This window comes from Panicum virgatum, chromosome 1N (genome assembly GCF_016808335.1).
Source record: "Panicum virgatum strain AP13 chromosome 1N, P.virgatum_v5, whole genome shotgun sequence".
NCBI classification, from domain to species: Eukaryota; Viridiplantae; Streptophyta; class Magnoliopsida; order Poales; family Poaceae; genus Panicum; species Panicum virgatum.
In genome coordinates, this window is record NC_053145.1 from 61,672,876 (window position 1) to 61,693,368 (window position 20,493).

Here is a 20,493-nt window from a genome sequence, read left to right on the forward strand (position 1 = left end):
ATGCCGCCGTGCGCTCGGACGTGCCGTGACTGTCACGAGGTAGTACCGGGCGGCGCATGTTACTACACGGCACGTACGTGTCACTGAGCAACTAGTAGTCGGCAACACAGCGTTGCCAATTTGCCACAGTTTGTAGAAGCTGGCACGCGCATGGTCAGGTACTGAGAAAGATGGTCCTCTACTTAGTACCAGGATCTAGGTAGTCACTGCTGCCTGCAACTGCTACCATAACTGTATGGTAGCAGTAGCATGGAAAGAAGGACATCCGTCTCCAATTGCAGTCTTGCAGATGCTGCATGATTTTCTCACTTGTTCGTGAGCCAGCTCCAGCTCCAGCACAATAATATTTTACTCTCACACCACTACAGTCACCAGCTCTAACTCCAGCCAGCTAATAATATTTTTCTCTCACACCACTCTAGTCACCAGCTCCAGCCCAGCGAACGGAGTGAGTGTGTGTAACTGTTGTGTATGGCTGGCTTCGAGATTTTAGCTAAAGCCCTGTCATGCGAGGCACGGTAGTGGAGCGTGGTCCCACTGGGCAACGAATCCCAAAGCCGTTTCAGCCGCAAGCGGCTGTTTTTTTCAAGTGGTTTCAATCCCCCCCCCCCCCCCCCCTCACTTTTCGTAGTGTTTCGCTAGTCCCTCTCCCTAATACTATGGCAGACGCTTTGTCCAGGAGAAGAAGATCATATCTCGCGCAGTACAAATCTCATGGCACAAATCTAGGCAAAGATCATGCACGGCACAAGCACAAGGGTGGAATTTACTAGCCTACAGACGCGTGCCAGCCAGCCTAGCCCATTGTCCTGCTCTGCACGTACGTCTCATGGATGTTATCCACCAAAACCGTGCGCGTTTGCCTTTGTTTTTTTTCCATTGCAGCCTGCAGAGTGCAGAGTAGATCAAGTCAATCATGTACAGCTGTTAAGATCTGGTCTAAATACCCCCCAAATCAGGACCTGTTCTTATATTACGAGCAGGATTGGGTATTGAATACTGAGCCGGACTACTGAAAATTACATATTCTAGTAGAACAAAATGTACTTGGCTGATGGCCTCCTTTCAAAATGATGATGCACTTCAGCATTCGGGCATTGTGCAATTCTCTCCGATATAGTGGTACTATGCAACAATACAAAAGTAGTCTTTTGATTGGACCAACCTAAGCTAAAGCTGCTGGATGATCATTTGAACTACCTACCTTTCTTTTTTTTTAGAAAAATGTAAACTACTATCTACTAGCTTCAAAGAAAACCCAGTAGAAGATTACTAGTATAGATAAACATAAAAAAGGGTGGGGACCACATAAAGACCCCAATCTCATGCCCGTGATCAACTACCTCAATTAGTCCCCCCAAATCCGAATAATTTAGCTAAAACACTACACCAACACATGAACACACCAAGCTGATGATCTCACTGCAGACGTGTGAGGCCAGCATCCTACTGCTCACTAATTCACTACCAGCATGGCAACCAGCACGCACAGCATTTTTGTCGACACGTCGGCATCACGACGATACCGTGCAGCTGGGAGTAGTCAGTAGTGCATGTTGGCTTAAGCTTTCCCTGCATGATGATGCTTGGTTTATTCTAAGCGCAGGCACCAACTGAAAGCTGGAAGCCGCCTGCTTTTTTAACTAACACCTATAAACAGATCACCACTCGCTCCGATCGCTCACACAGAGCATCATGCTTCACAGGAGGAGCCGCACGCTGGGAGGCAGCTCCCGACCGAGCGGCACGCCGGGCTGTCGCGGCGATGAAGGGCGGGCGGGGCAGCAATGGCGCCACCACCGACCTGCTCGTCTGCTTCCCGTCGCGGGCGCACCTCGCCCTCATGCCGCCCAAGGCCATCTGCAGCCCGTCGCGGCCGTCCGCGTCCGAGCCGGCCAAGCGACGGCACAGCACCAGCCGGGCGGGGCCGGCGCCGCCCAGCGGGCTCTACAAGTCGGCCACGGCCAGGAACCTGAGCCGCCGCGCCGCCGCGGATGCCCCCGTGGACGAGGAGCCGTCGTCGCCCAAGGTGACGTGCGTGGGGCAGATCAAGGCCCGCCCGGCCAAGCCCAAGGGCCTCGGCGACGGTGGGAAGAAGACCAAGAAGGCCACGTGGCTGCAGGCGCTGGGGATCAAGAAGGACGCCATGGCGCTCTTGGACGCCCTGCACGGCGCCTTCCGGTTCAACGTCGCCGGCTGCTTCGGCCGCTTCTCCGGCGCCGTGGGCGTCGGGTACACATCTGGGGAGGATGACGACGACGAGGAAGGCGAGGAGCGCGCCGAGAACGAAACAGAGCACCGAGCGGCATTGGCCAGGTGGTTCATGGTGTTGGAGGAAGGCAAGAAGGTGCCCGCCAAGAAATTGCAGGGACAAGAACCGCAGCAGAACCAGGAGGAGGGCAAGGAGGAAGACACGGCACCACCGGCGAACGCGCTGATGCTGATGCGGTGCCGGTCGGCACCGGCAAAGGGGTTAGCGAGGAGGCTAGAAGCAGAGGACTGTGAGGATGTGAAGATCGCCAAGAAGACTCCAGAGGAAGAGAAGGAGGAGGGCCTGGTGCTCATGACCTACTCACCGGACTTCTTCAAGGTCTCCCTGGACATAGCCAAGGAGACTTGGATCGTCGACGGTGACGACGCGGTCTTGCGCTGCCGGAGCTGGAAGAGATGATCACTAGGATTGTTCAACAAGGAATGTACGTGCTTTTTTGTTTACCTTCTACTCCTTGCTTGCTTCTTTTTCCTCCTCTTCTTTCCTCTTGAGAATTATTACTCTTTGCATAAGGCTCGTGTGAAGGGTTCGATCAGCATACAGCAGAATTGGTTTCGCCAGGAGCCATCATATTGGACTCTCTGCAAAACATTCTTGCTCTGTAAATAGTGCTGTAACGTCCCTTGTTAAATGTTAGTACCCAGGTATACTTTGCTGGTGATATGTGAGGTTGATAGTAATATACAGTATATGATGAGCTTGACAGCTCCTTTCGTGCTAGTGAAGTTTCTCTTTGACATTCAGATAAAATTCTCTAGATGCTTTACTCCTGGCCTAATGATGGACTGGAATCTCCATGATGAACTTTTCAGAATATTTCATTCTTTTTTTCTTTTCGATCGAAACTGAATGCTTTGTTGGCATGCTTCATTGCCTCATTGATTTGCCTCTATTCAGCTCACATTAGCTGTGAGGAACGGCAAGATCAGTTCCTTTTATGCACAGCCTACAGCGGTGTCGGTCTGTCGTATTTAGCTGGAGCTTTTTAGTTTTGGGCCAGCAACTGTTCCCGAATAAGGCCAGCCATGCCCCATATTGTAAAAAGAAATGTACTTCCATTCAGGGGCGCGCGCCATACCTAAAGTCGGAGTCCAAAATTTTTTTTCTCCTCCTCGCGCTGCATTCCGCCCACCGCCCGCCCCGAGGCCGCCTCCGCGCCGCCAGCCACCTCCGCCCTCCGTGCCGCAGCCGCCCCGCCTCCGCGCTGCCAGCCACCTCCGCCCTCCGCGCCGCAGCCGCCGCCCCGCAGCCTCCTCCGCCCCGCCTCCGCGCCGCAGCCGCCGCCTGCCGGCCGTGCTCCCGAGTCCCACCGGCAGCCGCTTGCGCCCCCAGCGCTCGGCCGCGCAGGGCGCGAGCAGGCACAGCCGTAGGCCGCAGCCGCCTTGCTTCCCCAGGCGCACAGCCGCGCAGCGCAGCGCAGCAGGCACAGGCCGACCGGCCGCCGACAGGCGCAGCCCGCCTTGCGCCCCCAGGCGCACAGCCGCGCAGGCCGCAGGGCCGACACCGACAGGCGCAGGCCGCAGGGCCGACACCGACCGCCGACAGGCGCACGGGCCGCGCAGGGGCAACTTGCGGAGTTCCGCTCCTACGAGGGGCAGGAGATGCAGATCAAAGAGAAGATTGTGCCTCTCAAGGTTTGGTTAGCTTTTCTATGTCTAATTGCTGCACATCAGCAGACTGTTTCTGGGCCTCTTGTATTTTTATACTCACATGAATGGAGTTTAAATATTCAAGTGACAGCTTATGAATGTTGAATCTGCAGATTGACCTCCGAGTGAACAACACTGTAATAAGAGACAAGTTCTTTTGGGTATGTATGTGTGTATTTGTAGATTCTAGGAGCCCTCATGTCCAGAAGATTTGCTATAATTCACCTGCATTTTTGGTGGTCAGGATATTGGCAACCTTGATAGTGACCCTGAGGAATTTGCGAGGACGCTATGTGACGATTTGAACATCGCAGATCCTGAAGTTGGGGTATTCTTTAAATCATGAATTCTTAGTGTTCGGTGTAATGAACTTCTAATTCAGCTGAAGCAGCAGCTTTTATGACAAGGGTTTCCCATCTTAGCTGGCCCGTATTTACACATTTGCAATCCCCCCAATTGTCATACGGGTGCGGTTACTAGATGAGAAGAGCATGCGTTAAACTATGTTGTAATTGCAAGTCAAGCAAACTGCCACTATTATTATTGCCAAATCTTTCTAATTTTCCGTGGATGTGAAACTCGCGATTGGCTTAGTCGTAATTTGTTGTTACATGAATATGAATATTTCTTGCACTGCAATTCTTTTCGTTTAAATACTTGTGTGCACTACATCAAAAATGCATTTCAAAAGAAGAAAGATAGGAATAAGTATCCTAGACGCAACTAATAAATTTATCGGTATAACTCTATACTCTAATTGTATATCTCGTATTATATTTAATATTTTTACTCTAATGTTTCACTACTAATTGATGTTTTCTCATTGTTTCACAGCTTGTTTTGGTCCAATTGTTGATTTGACGAGTACTCTACATGTTATTCTTCATTTAAGGTACTTCTGAACGATGTTCTTGTTGTGAACTTTTTTATTTCCGTGCAATATATGACTATAGTTTATAAATACATCGCCACACCTAAATTTTCGGTCGTCCTCCGCCACTGCTTCCATTAGCCCAAAGGCAATCACTGTCAAAACCATCATTTGATGCACGTAAAAACAAATTAAACTGGTCGATTGTCAGAAGAGTTCAGTGTGAGATCCAAGGTTGGTGAGTTTTATCCATCTTCCTTATTATCTAGAAATTGATAGCTCGCTCTCCAAGCCTGCATCGCTCCTTGTCCTAAGCTCTTAGCTAGCGCCAGTGGACTGGCGCGAGCTGATGACTGAGACATCTGATAAATTTGCCGTAGCTAAAAGAGTTTGAGATGCAATATGAATTGTGTCCTATGTCAAATGCATGCATAATGGCACATGCAGTGCTGATCGTGGGCAGCAAAAACGCTACACACAAGCGACTTGCAAGAGAGGGAGATGGCACATGATATGTTCTGCAACTAACAGGAGAGTGTTCCAGGGCTTGCAGAAGCGCATGCTGCTGCTTGTGCAGAGCTCCTGAAATCCAACCTTGATAGCTTGAAATTGATGAGATATTCGTCGGGTACCATGATTAGGGACACCCTAACCAGGGGACCAAATCTCCCCCGGGACGCAAAACATGTGTTGAGCGATCAGGCCCACGAAGGCCTGCAGTCTTCTTCCGATCCAAAGGAAAGGAAAGGACTCAAAGAGGCCCTCTTCGCACTCGGCCCACGGCCCAGCTCAAACAGTGCAGCCCGTCCGAACCCCCTCGAACCCGCGGAGCAATCTCCGCCTCGCTCGAGGCTACCCCTCGGCAGAAGGAACTGGTGACCCGTCTGCTCACCTGCCCGCTGTACGGAGGCATTAAACGCCAACAACTCCACCGCAACACCCGGGTCAGACGGCGTCAGACCACCACTCCGCACAGCGGCTGTGACCGGGATCCCATCCGCCAACTCCGGCCACTACTCAGCCATCCTCAGCACTGCAGCGTCACTGTAGGAACCTGCGGTGCCCAGTCCCGACGTGCTCGGCGCTATTATTACCACTGTGCCGCCAACTCCCCGTACTTCCCTCGTACTTTCCCCACCGGGAAACCCTCGATCAGCATGGGCACAACCCTCGAACGCGGCCCGGGCCTTGACCGGAGCAAGACTCCCGCCTGCAGGACCCTCGAGACGCCGCCACGTCGCGCACAAAGGACGGTACCCTCTACAGGAGACGCCACGATGCCCGCAGGAGCCACAGCAACGCCGGCGCGATCTCCGCCAGGTCAGGACAACCGCACACCCGGCGCCATGATCTCCGGAGCCCACAGCGTACTTTCTACAGTAATTGACCACTGTGCGCCCCCGATTCGGGGAGGAACGACGACTTCTTCCCCCTCCTGTACATGTACTCCACCCCTCCTTGTGTCTATAAAAGGAGGAGGCAGGCTTTATCTTCTCCATCTCCTTTTTCTTCTTCCCTCGCCCTGAACACACACGCACCCGCTCCCCGGAGCACGATATTGGCACTCGCCTCAATCATCTAGCAGAGACTTGGGAGCTTCCCTCCCTCTCTCGCCTCGCTTGTACCCCCTACTACAGGCACCCCTGGTGCAAGATAGTATAGTGCATTCGCACACCCCTTTGCTGAACGTACGGCCTCGCGGCCGGAACCAGGATAAACCCGTGCGTCCCTGTGTTACCTCTTGCATCAACCATCTGGAGTGAGGGATCACGCAGCATCGTACTAGTTGGTGCCGGACCGCCGGGTCAGGACACCGACAGTTGGCGCGCCAGGTAGGGGGTGGCGCTGCGTGACTTTTGCCTTCGTTCTCTCTTGTTCTCTGGATGGCAGACGAGCCATGCCCGCTCCCGGCGGGCACGGTGCTCCGGTTCGGGAGCTTCGACTTCGTCACGACCGGCGACGGTTACGACATGGAGCTTCTCCCGGCTAGGGGCAACCCCGACACACCGACACCACCGCCCCGGCGCAGGAGGCACTCGGGCCGGCGCGCGCGGCAAGCGCGCACGGAGCGGCGCAGAGCGGCTCGCCTCAGCTCCCCCACGCGGGACGAGGCTGGCGTGTTGCAGCCCAACGCCGTGGCAGAGAACGTCACCACTTCACCATCCTCGACAGCAGCAACGATGCCTCCCAAGGAGGGCGCGGCTGAGCCGCCGCCCCTTTCCCTTCAGGACGCACACCCCCGCTGCGACCCACGCTTCGCCTGTCAGCACCAACGTGAGTGCGCACGAGGATTTGCCGGGTCATCGTCTCATCTCGATCTGCAATCTCGTCGCGCCACCACCTGACGGCTCGTACCCTGACTCCGCGGATGAGGGGTACGTCTTCGTGCGCGAACGCGTCGCTCCGGACTTCTCCTGTCGTTTCAAGCCGCGGCGGACTACTGCCTCTCCTGCTCCGACGACTCCGTCGAGGAGGATTACGACCTCACTCGGGAGTTCTTCCTGGTCGGGCTGGCGAAGCAGGGCGACGACGCGACGAACGACGCGGCGAACGACACGGCGGACCCACCGACGAACTCACCAGTTGAGCCACCGGCGAATCTCGCTGCGCCCAGAGCAGCCACTCTGACGAACCACGCCTAGAACTGACGCTTGGAATATTCAGCAGCTACGTCGCTTCTATCCTTAAAATTCCCAGCTCTTTTGTACATAGCTTGTACTCGTACTTTGCATTTCCCGAAATAAAGAAGGAGTATGCTTTAATTATTTATTTTTTGGGAACCTTCTAAACCCTCGGGGGCTCGGATGCGCACGGACACTTAGGTAAGCTCGGCTTTACCCTCGGTAAAGCCGAACCTCCCTCGGGGGCTACTAGGGGGGAACCCCCGTACGTCCCCAAAAACACGACCATTTTTCGAAAAATTTCGTATCTAAGATTCTCACATTCTTAGAAAAATGGATGCAAGGCGTAAGCCACTACGGTACAGGGCCGGCCGAGCCGTGGGACCGCCTACGCCTCAGGGATACGGCATTTCCACTCACCACCCTACGCCTAAGTTGCTTATGAACGCGAAATTCCTTACAGAAGTTTATCTGAGTCGCATACGAGAACACGAAAACTTAGTAACAAAAACGGTGTGCACGAATTCACAAAGCCTCGATCGGCCACACTGTCAATACATACCAATTAGGTTTCTCGTACAAAGACATAGTTACGACAAAATATTGACTCGTTTAGATGGGCTCCGAGGCCCAGACTTCCTACAGGTTGCCCTCCCCCCTGCAGATCTTCTGCAATGTCGTCTTCGGCAAAGAGGGGGAGGTCGTCTTCAAGTTTTTTGGACAAGACGGCGGCAAAGCCCTCGACGGCGGCGTCGGCCTCATCCATAGCAGCCGCTGCCGCATCCCCGACGACGCCGGGCGCGATGACATATCCCGACAACACCAGCTTGAGGTCCATGTCGTAATGCGTCGAGGCCACGGCGAGGGCCCGTTGAACACCAATGTGGAAGGCGCTTTTGATACGCTCGGCCACCCGACCGCGCAGCGATCGCAGGCGGCTGGCCACCGAGCTACCAGATGAGGCTCCCTCCCCCTCGAGTTCCTGGCACACGGCAACGGCGGTTTGCTCCAGGTCTACGTATTCGGCCTGTGCCATTGTAAGCACGACCTCGACAGCTTCCTTCGCCGCAGTCTCGTCCGCGACCGCCTTCTTCAGCTCTGAGTAGAAGAACGAAGATAAGTTGCGGCAAAATAGAATCAACTTAAACGAAATCTCGGATACTTACCCACAATCGACCCTCGCGCTTCCTCCAGCTGGGCCCGTGCGGCTTCCTGGAACGTGGACAAGGAGGCCACCTTCTCCTTGAGGGCTGCCTCTGCGTTCTGAACGGCCGCCTCCTTTTCCCCGAGGGCTGCGTCCTTCTCCGCGAGGGTCGCGGTGAGCGTCGTGACGGCCGTTCTCTCGCGTTGGAGCTCAGCCTCCTTGCCCTGGAGCTCGGCCTCCTTGCGCTGGAGCTCGGCCTCCTTCGCCTCGAGCGCCTGATCTTTCTGCTCAAGCGCCGCTCTAGCTCGCCGCAGCTCGGCCTCATGCGCCTCGACCTCCTGGGCCTTCTGGTCAGCCGCGGCTCACTGCGCGTCGCGCTTGCTATTGGCTCAGGCCAGCTCGCGCTCCAGCCCGCAGATCCGCACCTCCAAGGGTGTCACCTGGTCGGCCCGAGCGTTGGCCTCGCTCAGCTGCGTCACCAGGGTGGCGTTGTACCGATCGAGTCAATGCACCCTGGCATACAACCGCGACAGCCTGTCGCTCGTCCCGCGACATGGACAGCAGCTGCTGTAGATGAAGAAACGTGAGCAGGAAATCATATGCATAAAACCGGAAGTGGGCAAACGAGGCACTCACACTGTTGACATCGCAATGCGTTTGAGAAAGGAGATTCAGAGCCCGAGAGAGGTCCTCCTCGATCTGGGCCCCGATGGCCATATGTGCACGCCAGGAGTCACCCTCTACCCGCTCGGCGTGGGTGAAATCCGGGGGGACAATGTGCGCTCGCCAGGCGTCATCTTCTTCCCGCTGGACGCGGGCAAAATTCGAGGGGACTCCGGACTGAACAATCGCGTAGCTGGCCCCATGCCCGGGTCCCTCGGACGTCTCCGCACCAAGGACACCCTCGGAGGCCGAGACGAACTCGGCGATGCGGGCGGCGGCGCTAGCCGCGGCGGCCGGGTCGATATCCTCCGACTCCCCGTACTCCTCGCTCAGCGGCAGTTCCACCACTAGCACAACGTTTTCTGGCGCCGTCTGCGCCGTCGCCGCTGCAGCGGCCCCCTCGTCCCCAGCCCTCGGGGGCGAGGGGCTCTCTCTCTTCCTGGCTGGCGGGGTGCTCCGGGGCATCCCCGCCGGTCTCTCCTCCTTCTGTTCCCGGCCGAGCGGCGTCCTCCGCGACGCCTCGGCCGGCTTCGTACCCGGCACCCGGTCGGGCGGGGTTATCCGCGTCGCCGCGACCGGGATCGACTTCGACGTCCGGCCGGGCGGCGTTCCCAACGCCGCCCCGGCCGGCCTCCTCCTCGGCGTCGACCCGAGTGGCCGCCGCAGCGCCACTCTGACCGGCGCCATTCCCGCCCTCCTGCGCTCGGGTCTGCTGGGCCGACTGGGCCCCCCGAGCCATCGCCTCTCGGAGCTTCGCGGTCTCCGCCTCAAGGACCTGGTCCCCTCCAGTTGGGGGCTGCGGCGCCGAATGCGGCGTCGCTCGCACCCCGGTCTTGAGGGCCTTGGTCGACGCAAGGCGGACCGGACCCTTGGTGGTGGCCCTGTGGCCGGTCAGATGGGAAGAAGAATGCTGAAGTCAGCAGGGTCGGGGAGTCAAGTAAACAAATGCGAAAAATGAAATCGAGATCCCTTACTCCGACAGGGAGCTCAGGCTGCGCTTGCCCGTGCCGCTCCTCCGGGCCCACGGCACGCTGACGCCTCCTGACGACTGACCCGAGGGCGTCGCCCTCGGGTCGACCTGAAGCCTTGGGGCCGTCCGCACGGGCATTTCCGCGCTCGCCGCGGACGCCCCGCCGCCCGTCGACGTTGCGGGCGCGGGTGTCTGCCTGCCCGTCGCCGGCGATGGCAACCTCTGCCCCGCTGCAGGCACGGGCGACCTCCTCCCCGTTGCCGCGGGCGCGGGTGAATCCCTGCCCGCCACGGGCGCGGGCGACCTCTGCCCCGCGCCGGCATGGACGACCTCCGCTCCGCCCTTGCTGCGGGCGCCACCACGAGTGTTGCTGGTGCGAGCCTCCTCCCGCCCAGCGCCATTGTCGATACCTCGCCGCGGGCCCCTCGCTGGCCCGGCGGGGGACTTGCGCCCGTCACCGCCTCGAAGTCATCAGACTCTGAGAAATTGACCCCACCGGACGAGGAATATTCCTCCTCGGTGGACTCGGGCGTAGGCGGCGGCGGGAGCCCCTCTCTCCTCGCTCTGGCACACGCCTTCTTGCGCTCCTCCTCTCTTTCTCTCTTCCTGGCGGCCTTCGCCTTTGCCTCGTCTTTCCTCTTCTTCACCGCCTCCGCGTGCAGGCGGTTCGCTTCGCGAGCCTCGGGAAGCGGGGGTTTCGAGACATAGCCTTTACGGCTTAGTCCATGCAAGCGCGCCCAAATCAGGAGCAAGAAGCAGGGGGGAAAACAGTACGAAATGAACAACAATCGAAAGCCAGACTCACCAAACTGATGTACCCCTTCTCGGGGCGCATCTTGATCCTCCAGAGATCCTCGGGGTCGGAGGGGAACTGCGCCACCGCGCTCTTCGCACTCTGGGCGGCGGCGTCGAGGGGGAGCAGCACGCTCGACATCCTCGAACCCTCAGCCGCGGCCTCGGGGGTAAGCTCGAAGATCGGCAGCCTCCGCTCCATGAGAGGAATCACCCTCTGCCGATGGAAGTTCGCAATGACGGCGGCCGCCGTCAGCTCCTTCTTCGCCAGGTACTGCAGCGCATTGGTGAACACCTCGAGCCTGGCCTGCTGCTTTGGGGGAGATACCCCCCAACCCCACGTGTCCGGCTTCTCCCGGAGCACCTTGTTGGTGAATGCCGGGAGCCGCTCGTCGTCGTTGCGCAAGTAGAACCGCCCTCGGGTCCACCCGGCGTTATTCGTGGTCATCCTGCTGGGGATGTATAGGTTCGCTCTCTGCCCGCGCACGTGGAGCATAAGGCCACCGGCGCTGGCGTATCTCCTCGGCTGGCCCTGGACGGAGTCGTTGTAGAGCTCGCCGCGGAACAGATGGATCCACAGGACCCAGTGCGCCTCCACCCCCAGGTAGCCCTCGCAGAGGGCGACGAAGACTGCCGCCTGCGAGATGGAGTTGGGGGCGAAGTTGTGTAGCTCCACCCCGTAGTGGGCACAGAGCGCGCGGACGAACCTACCGGCGGGAACACTGAACCCCCGCTCATGGAGCCGCACAAGCCTCACGATGTAGCCACTCGGGGGCTTTGGCTCGCTCTCCTCCGCCCGCGGAGCAATCCACACCGGCCGCGACGGGTCGGAGTTCGGCGGCAGGAGCCCGTCGTTGACTAGCCCCTTCAAGACCGCCTCGGTGGCGGAGGACTTCCCCCATGGCAGCGGCTCCTCGTACTGCGCCATCGCACCGGATCGACGGGAAACGCGGGGAACAGGCTCGGATGAAGGCAAAGGTGCGCTCGCTCTCCTCTTCTTCCTCCTCTCGCTTCTTGGCTCTGGGCTCTGGGCACAGGGGAGGCGAAGAAGGCGGGAAGGCGAAAGCAAATGGCTGGGTGAGCCGAACGGAGCCCCCCTCTCTCGCTTTTATTCACCGCACCGGGCGGATTTGCCGCTGCGGCCCCGAATCTACCACATTAAATACGGGGGATATCGCAGCCACCGACAACTGGGCCCCACGCCCGCGGAGAACCCCCCGCGCGCGCACGACAATAATCACGGCGCAGTAACCGACGTGGGCGGTGGCGCTGTAGCGCCGTCTCATCAGCCGCCCGCCGCCCACTCCTCTCCACCTACCCGAGGAGAACGCCTGAAAAGGCGCGGCCGCACTGCACCGCACGCACCGGGCCAAGTTGCCCACGACCAGTGGAAGACCCACGCGCACGACCGGCGATTCCGCGCTGTTTGCAAACCATGACGGAATATTCCCTTCGGGGGTTCTTTACCCTCGAAGGAACCTAATTCCGAGGCCTTACTGATCAGGGGTTCGAAGCTTGTCCCACCGAGGGTTCAACAGGCGCCCCAGATCACCAGAGTCAGGGACTGCACGGATGTGCCGTACGAGCTACCCTCGAACACGGAGTTCGAGACATCCTACGCAGTGTTCAAGGCCAGTCTAGGGTGCCTAGCAGGGGGATCCCATCGAGGGAGAGCATCGAGCCCTCGGACCCTATCGAATGGGTCCGGGCCCCGGCCAGCGAACCTTTGCGAGCGCTTTATGCGACGTGTCCACGGACCACAAGCCGACCCTTATCGAACGGGGCACGGACGTACACTTGAACCACCCGCTAACAGCTCACCGAGGCAACCATGGCTCGCGGCCTGGGCATGGGTAGCATGGCACGCTTCACCCCTCCTCCCTGCGGAAGGGTGACGAGAGTCGTAACGAAAGGTCGAGGGTCCCCTGAACGCCTTCACACAAGCCAGGGCTCGGGGGCTCCTCGCACGCCGCGGCCTAGGTCGCATCCTCGAATAAATCGGCTACCGTCGATTGTGAAATCCCACGTGACGAACAAACCTACCACGCTTACACACGCCTGTCGGACTGATCAACAAAGTTGCGGGCCGCTGTACCAGCACGAGAAATGATGAGGCCGGCTGAAAAGAACGCCGAGGCCGGCTGAAAAAGAAGTTGGGCGATCGCCGCACCTGATCGACCAAGCAGAGCGACGCTTATAGCCCTTGGACGAGTGCAAGCACTCCTCCAAGGCCTCGGGGGCTACACCCGCGGGTGCGATGACGCACCCCCACGGAGGAAACTTCACACATTCGAGGATCAAATCTGCCGCAAGCATCCAACCCTTCTCCTCACTTCTACCTGGCTTCGCAAACCAGCTCAAGCCTTCCAACTGTGCGGCGACGACGCTTCCCGCGGCAACGCCACGGTGTCCGAGGCGACTATGATCTGCATAGACAACTCGGAGTGACCTTACCACCATTTCTCTGTCGGCGAACTCCGATCTTGAACTAATCTCCTCTAGCAACACCCGCAGGCGCGCCGACGCGCCCCGCGGGGCAAACTAAACCCACGTTCAGCACCCGAGCCACGCCCTCGAGGGATCAAGCCTCTGCAGGGCTGATGCTCATCCCAACAAAGCCTCTGCAGGGCTGATGCTCATCCCAACAAAGCCTCGAGGGCTACTGTCGGGTACCATGATTAGGGACATCCTAACCAGGGGACCAAATCTCCCCCGGGACGCAAAACATGTGTTGAGCGATCGGGCCCACGAAGGCCTGCAGTCTTCTTCCGATCCAAAGGAAAGGAAAGGACTCAAAGAGGCCCACTTCGCACTCGGCCGATGGCCCAGCTCAAACAGTGCAACCCGTCCGAACCCCCTCGAACCCGTTGAGCAATCTCCGCCTCGCTCGAGGGTAGCGAACCTACCCTCGGGAGAAAGGACCAACTCCGCCTCGCTCGACGCTATCCCTCGGCAGAAGGAACTGGTGACCCATCTGCTTACCCGCACACTGTACGGAGGCATTAAACGCCAACAACTCCACCGCAACACCCGGGTCAGACGGCGTCAGACCACCACTCCGCACAGTGGTTGTGACCGGGATCCCATCCACCAACTCCGGTCACTGCTCACCCATCCCCAGCACTGTGGCGTCACTGTAGGAACCTGCGGTGCCCAGTCCCTACGTGCTCGGCACTGTTATTACCACTGTGCCACCAACTCCCCGTACTTCTCTGGTACTTTCCCCCACCGGGGAACCCTCGATCAGCATGGGCGCAACCCTCGAACACGGCCCGGGCCTTGACCGGAGCAAGACTCCCGCCTGCAGGACCCTCGAGACGCCGCCATGTCGCGCATAGAGGACGGTACCCTCTACAGGAGATGCCACGACGCCCGCAGGAGCCACAGCGACGCCGGCGCGATCTCCGCCAGGCCAGGACACCGCCCAGGACAACCGCACGCCCGGCGCCATGATCTCTGGAGCCCCACAGCATACTTTCTACAGTATTTGACCACTGTGCGCCCCCGATTCGGGGAGGAACGGCGACTTCTTCCCCCTCTTGTACATGTACTCCGCCCCTCCTTGTGTCTATAAAAGGAGGAGGCGGGCTTTATCTTCTCCATCTCATTCTTCTTCTTCTTCCCTCGCCCTCAACACACACGCACACGCTCCCCGGAGCACGATATTGTCACTCGCCTCAATCATCTGGCAGAGACTTGGGAGCTTCCCTCCCTCTCTCACCTCGCTTGTACCCCTACTACAGGCACCCCCGGTGCAAGATAGTACAGTGCATTCGCACACCCCTTTGGTGGACGTATGGCCTCGCGGCCGGAACCAGGATAAACCCGTGCGTCCCTTTGTTACCTCTTGCATCAACCATCCGGAGTGAAGGATCACGCGGCATCGTACTAGTTGGTGCCGGACCGCCGGGTCAGGACACCGACAATATTGTACTGGGAATTTGTTCTACTGAGGTGATGTATTGACAAGAATACATGGCAGGCTTGGCGATTGTAAGGAACATGGCCCCATTAGGCCATTGTTTCTGATTTTGGTGATTGTGTGATAACATAATCAATGGGACTAACAAGTTTGTGAGATTATATTTATAGGACTTTTAGGTCCCATGGTTAAAATCCAATGTGTCCAATTCACCGCAAAGATGTGTCCAAATGACTGATGTGACAAGTTGAACAAGTGAATGCAGAACCAGTAGCGCCGGTTTAACCGACGCCCATGCACCGATCTAACCGGTGGTCACTGGATAAACCGACGCTGGGGCACCGGTGCAATCTGTCTGTGCAGAGACATGCCAAGTGAAGAAACCCAAGTAACACCGGTTAAACCGATGGTATGAAATTGGAGCACCGGTGCAATCACCAGACTATCCTTCAGAGACGATGTCAAGCAAGGGAGAGCAGATGCTTCAGGACCGGTTGAAACGGTGCACCACCGGTGCAACGCACCGGTCTAACTGGTGGCATTGTCAGAAGGACAACGGCTAGTTCAGAGCCGTGAGTGACCGGTTACACCTGTGCCCTATCACCGGTGCAACCGGTGCCCTGCGCAGAAAAGGTCTAACGGCTACAAACGGCTCTATGGACTTGGTGGGCTATATATATGCCATCCCTCGGGCATTTCAAGGTTGCCGGAGTTCAGGAACATCACACCTACACCAAGATACCTCCAAGCCATCCAAGAGCTTAGTGATCATATCTTTAGTCCTTAGCACATCTTTGAGAGTGTTAGTGCTAGGTTAGCTCTTTAGTGAGTGAGATAGCAAGGTGTTGTGTCTTGTGCTGTGGTTCTTTAGTGGACCAAGAAGATATCTTGGTGCGCCGGCCCCTTGGAGCTTTGAGGCTTGCCGGCAACGTCAACGACCCTCCGACTTGGTGTGGAGCGGCGTGGACGACCTTGTGCGGGGGACGTGGAGACCCCATCCTTTGTGGAGAAGCTCCTTAGTGAAAAACGGGATCAAGGTGATCGTGGTTGAGTCCACGGAAGAGACTTGATTGCCGGAAAGCGATATTCTTAGTGAGTGCTTCAACAACGTGGATGTAGGTGTGCCTTTGTGGCTAACCGAACTACGGGATAAACACCCGCGTCGAGAGTTTGCTTCCTCATATCCCGCTCTTTACGTTTCCACAAGATTCCTTGTGTGCCTTTACTTTCATAGAGTAGTATTTTGATAGAAAAGGCTATAGGTTGCTAAACTCTTTTGGGATAAGGGTTTCACACTAGAAAAACCGTAGTTGCACATATAAATAGCATGTTTTAGTTTAATATTGTTCAATTTAGTTGGAGCCATAGGTTAAGGTTTTAAGTTGCCTAATTCACACCCTCTCCCTCTTAGGCTAGAGCACACGATCCGATCTTTCAGCGATGTAGTCAGTATGTGTCTGAAGTATCCTAATTCTGTAAGTTTGCTTGTTTTCATTACAAGTTCAAACAAAAGTTCACTATAATTCAGAACTGAAAGCATCATGATTTTTTATGTATTTTTAAACAGTGTTAGTCATTCCATTTTGAGAACAACAGAATAGGAGTTTTTGTCATATGGCAAAATGCTACATGTGCAGTGACCCAGATGCATGCAGAATTGATAATGCAATTTGTGTGAAGCTGCTTGGGTACCTATGTTTGAGGCGCAAAACTACTCGTTTACCGTTTGTTTAGCTCTTAGTACTGCGGTAGGAGATCCCAATTTATAGTTGTCAGCAGGAGAATAGGATTACCTTGATCACCTCATAGAGCTTCGTATCCAAATGAACTGTTGTCCTGCTTGTAGCATTCAACTATGGTGGCTCTGATGCCCAAGACGAGAAATGATGCTGATAGCACGAACGCTGTTCAAGTGGAGCACTATTTCTGCAAAGAAGGAAATCAGATCAAGCTAAAACAACACTATATGAATGACAAATGAAATATGCCGCATCAGTATGAAGCACACCATCTTAACCGATGAACTTTTCAGAAGATCACGTTTTTCTCTTTGAAATTGAATGCTTTGGAGGCATGGTGCATTGGTTTCCCTCCATTTCAGCTCGTATTAGCTGTGAGGAAAGGCAAGATCAGTTCCTTTTACTAAACAGAGTCGACAGAGGTATCGGCCAGTCCAATTTAGCTGGGTTTTTCATTTCTACACCAACAACTGATCTTGAACAAGATAGGTTCCAAGCAAAAATTGCATTTACCCAACGACAATCACTGTTACGAACTATCAAGTGATGGGGGCCAAAAATACAAACTAAACGAAGCTGGTGAATTTTATTCATTGTTATTATTAACTAGAAAAAAGTGACAACCCACTCACTAAGCTTGGATTGTTCTTTGTTCAAAAAAAAAAAGCTCGAATTGTTCCTAGAGTCTAGTGGACTGACAAAAATAATCTACCAATATCCTACAGGTGATACAGTTAAATAATTTGCATGTTCAGCCAAACTGAATATTTTACGACACTTCACTGACAAGCAATGGTCAAGATATCTGATAACTTGTCATAGCGAGCAAGCATGCCCATCTGCAGTTGTCAACAGGAGAACGAAATTACCTTGAAAATCTGACAGAACTTCTCATCCCAAGTGAACTGGTGCCCTGGCGAGCAGCTTGTAGATGAGCTGCAGTGTTGGGTTCGATCTGATGTCCAGGTCGAGAAGACGAGAAACAATGCTGATAGGACGAACGCTGTTCGACTGGTACACCATCTCTGCGAAGGAAGGATTTAGATCCATCGAAATGAACGAATCAAACCTAGGTAATTTTGAGCTCTACAGAATACTGTAAAATTCAGTGCTCTGGAGCTGCTGGATGGAAGATTGTGCTGCATGGTTGACCTCCAGGAGGTCCGGCGCAGTTGCCGGCTTCAGCCTTCGATCACCTTGACGGGCCGCCACGCGCCACCCGCATCTGGCCGCCGCCGTGGCTGCGGACAAGCAATCCTCTTGATCCTAAATGACTTCTCCTCCCTCTTCAACAGCAACGTACAGCGGTGTACCCGGGAGACGCCCGCCCGCCTGCACTCCGTACATCCTCGTCGAACCCCACTCAATACCTCCCTCGGCACCTCCTCGTCGATCCCTAATCATCCGCAAAGCACTCGTCGAGGTAGGCTAGGCGCTTCGGCAGATCCACAATTTTTCGGAGCTCCTCCGACTCCTCTACGTCGAATTGCCAGCTGACTACCGGTTGGCACAGGCCTGAATCTCCTTCCGCCGGCGACGAGGCTTTCCTCGTGGCGCCTCTGCTGGATCACGTTTTGGTCTAATTTGCAAAATCCAGGAGGTAGGGGGCTAAGTGTATCATTTTGGATCGCGATTAATGACCGCGATCCATTTTAGGTGGGTAAGTGCAAATATTTTAGGTGCGCACTTGTGGAGGAGATCACCGTCACCGTGCGAGCATGGCCACGGCGGTGCAGCGCGGCCTGTCAACAACCTCGGGCACGGCAGGAAGAATAACAGAGGAATTAGGGCGGGGCTGGCACCCTATTAGCCTATTCTGCTGTTAAAAAAATCATACGTATCAAGGTTAGGCTTTTTCATGTGCTTTTCAGATATGAAAGTGACTGTGCCTATTGTTACTCAATGATTTCGATCTGAAACTGTCAGACGAAAATAAAAGAGAGCAGGTAAACTACGCGTTTCAGTATAGAGCATTGTCAGTTTGTACCGAAGGCTACAAATTCATGTCTGCAGATGTTATCCATATTGTAGTTGCAGCAAAGAGGGTCTTGCTCATTGGAAAAGCCACCCGCCCCCTGCTCGAGCAGTGCCGCCGCCCCTGCTGCTTGTGCTGCCTGCTGCTGCCGCCGCCCCTGGTAGTAGCAGGTGCCGCTGCCACGTACTACAGCCGGTGCCACCTACTGCAGCCGCAGTCGCAGCCGCCGCCCCTTGCGGGCCCACCCTGTTGCAGCAACGGCGCTGGAGAGGAAGGAGGGAGCGGCGCTGGGGGCCGTCGGGGCAGGGGACGAAGGAGGGAGCGGCGGTGGCGGCCGCCGGGGCAGGGGACGAAGGAGGGAGCGGCGGTGGGGGCCGCCGGGGCAGGGGATGCGGCGGCGGTGGGGAGGAAGGAGGAAGCGGCGGGAGGGGGCCGCCGGGGCAGGGGAGCTGCGGCGGTGGTGCCCAGGGGAGGTGCGGCAGGTGCGAGGACGAGCACTGCTGCTGGCTCGCCTGCACGCCGCCGCGGACCACGCCTCGCCGCGGCACCCCGCCCCAGCCGCCGTGCCGGCTCCGCGCAGTCCCCACTGCCCGATTTGCGCGGCCCCTGCACCGGCTGCTGCTCCAGCCCGCCGCCGCCCCTGCTCCGGCCGCCGCCGCCCAGCTCCCTACCACCCCTGCTACGGCTCGCCGCCGTCCCGCTCCGCGCTGCCCCTGCACGGCTCGCCGTGGCCCAGCCACTGCCTGCTGCTCCCTCGCCCTCACGCCTCACCGTGTGCGGCCGCGGCTTCCTGGCAGCGCCGCTCGCGCCGGTTGCCCCGCGTCAGGCTGCCGCGCGGCACCACAACGGCCTCAACGCCGGCTCACCGGCCGCCCTCCCGCCGGTCCCTGCTCCGCCCGCCGCCGGCCGTCTGAAGGGAGGAGAGAGATGAGAGAGGAGAGAAGAGGGAGACAGAGAAAAGAGAGAGAGTGGGGGTAGCACTGACAAGTGGGCCCCACCTCCACGTGGCGTCCACGTCAGCAAAACCGCCCTGCAAAACCGCCGGATGACAAAAAATGAACGGTTTTGATAGTTGGATGGTCGAAGATACCCGGTTTTAGAGTTTAATGGCCAAAATCAAACTCGGGCAATAGTTGGATAGTCAAAAATAGACTTTTTCCTTTATTTTTAGAGCACAGCCTTCAGTATGTCAAGTTTCAGAGCCAAACTGAATCTTCAGAAATCCACGGTATTTGACACCCATAACACAAGGGCACAACCAAATAAATCAACTTTCTTTTCGCGAGGAACCAAACAAATTCATCCACTAACTATACATCACTTTGGAGCAAGTATTATGTACAGTTCCATTACTTGATTTCTCTGTGTAATTTGGTGTACGGCGAACAAAAAAAAAGTATGCAGATTTGGTATAATAAACTGCTCAGCTGTGCGTGCAGAGTTGTCTTGCCCAAAGACTTGTCCTCTCTTCAGAAGTTTCGGTTGATTTGTCCAGTAGCCGACAGAGCAAAGAAACCTGCATAGGGGAGTAGATTATGTTATGATCAACAGGCCAGTGCTTTGTTCTGAAGAAGAGGTGAGCAGGCAAGGAATCTGCCTAATTTTCAAACCACTCCTCATTTGTTTATCTACGCGTGACCATTTAATGGTGCCCTAGCACCTAACTAGTTAAAATTAAAGTAGATAAAGAGCACTCGAGTTTGTTAGGACCGACACTTGAATCATTAGTCCAAGGAAAACCAGTGTGCAATTGATTTATATTTTTTCTGTTTAGATGTATAAACATCTGCAGATGTCTGTTCGGTTGGTAGGTTGAAATATTCTTTTCCATCCCACACTCATATTCTGCAGACTGCTTCAAATATTTCCCCCTGT

The 20,493-nt window shown here is 56.1% G+C and overlaps 1 protein-coding gene and 1 long non-coding RNA gene across 2 annotated transcripts; one reads left to right on the forward strand and one right to left on the reverse strand.

Moving 5' to 3' along the window:
• Nucleotides 1–696: 696 nt before the first annotated feature.
• Nucleotides 697–18,400, reverse strand: LOC120657286. The gene is made up of 5 exons (XR_005668119.1): nt 17,796–18,400; nt 17,513–17,668; nt 16,913–17,015; nt 16,698–16,830; nt 697–886 (listed from the first exon to the last, which is right to left on the reverse strand). It is a non-coding gene; the product is annotated as an uncharacterized LOC120657286 (long non-coding RNA).
• On the forward strand, nt 1,480–2,992 carry LOC120657285. The gene has a single exon (XM_039935576.1). It carries the CDS (start codon nt 1,766–1,768, stop codon nt 2,669–2,671), a length of 906 nt encoding a protein of 301 aa, XP_039791510.1. The 5' UTR covers nt 1,480–1,765; the 3' UTR covers nt 2,672–2,992.
• Nucleotides 18,401–20,493: the final 2,093 nt, after the last annotated feature.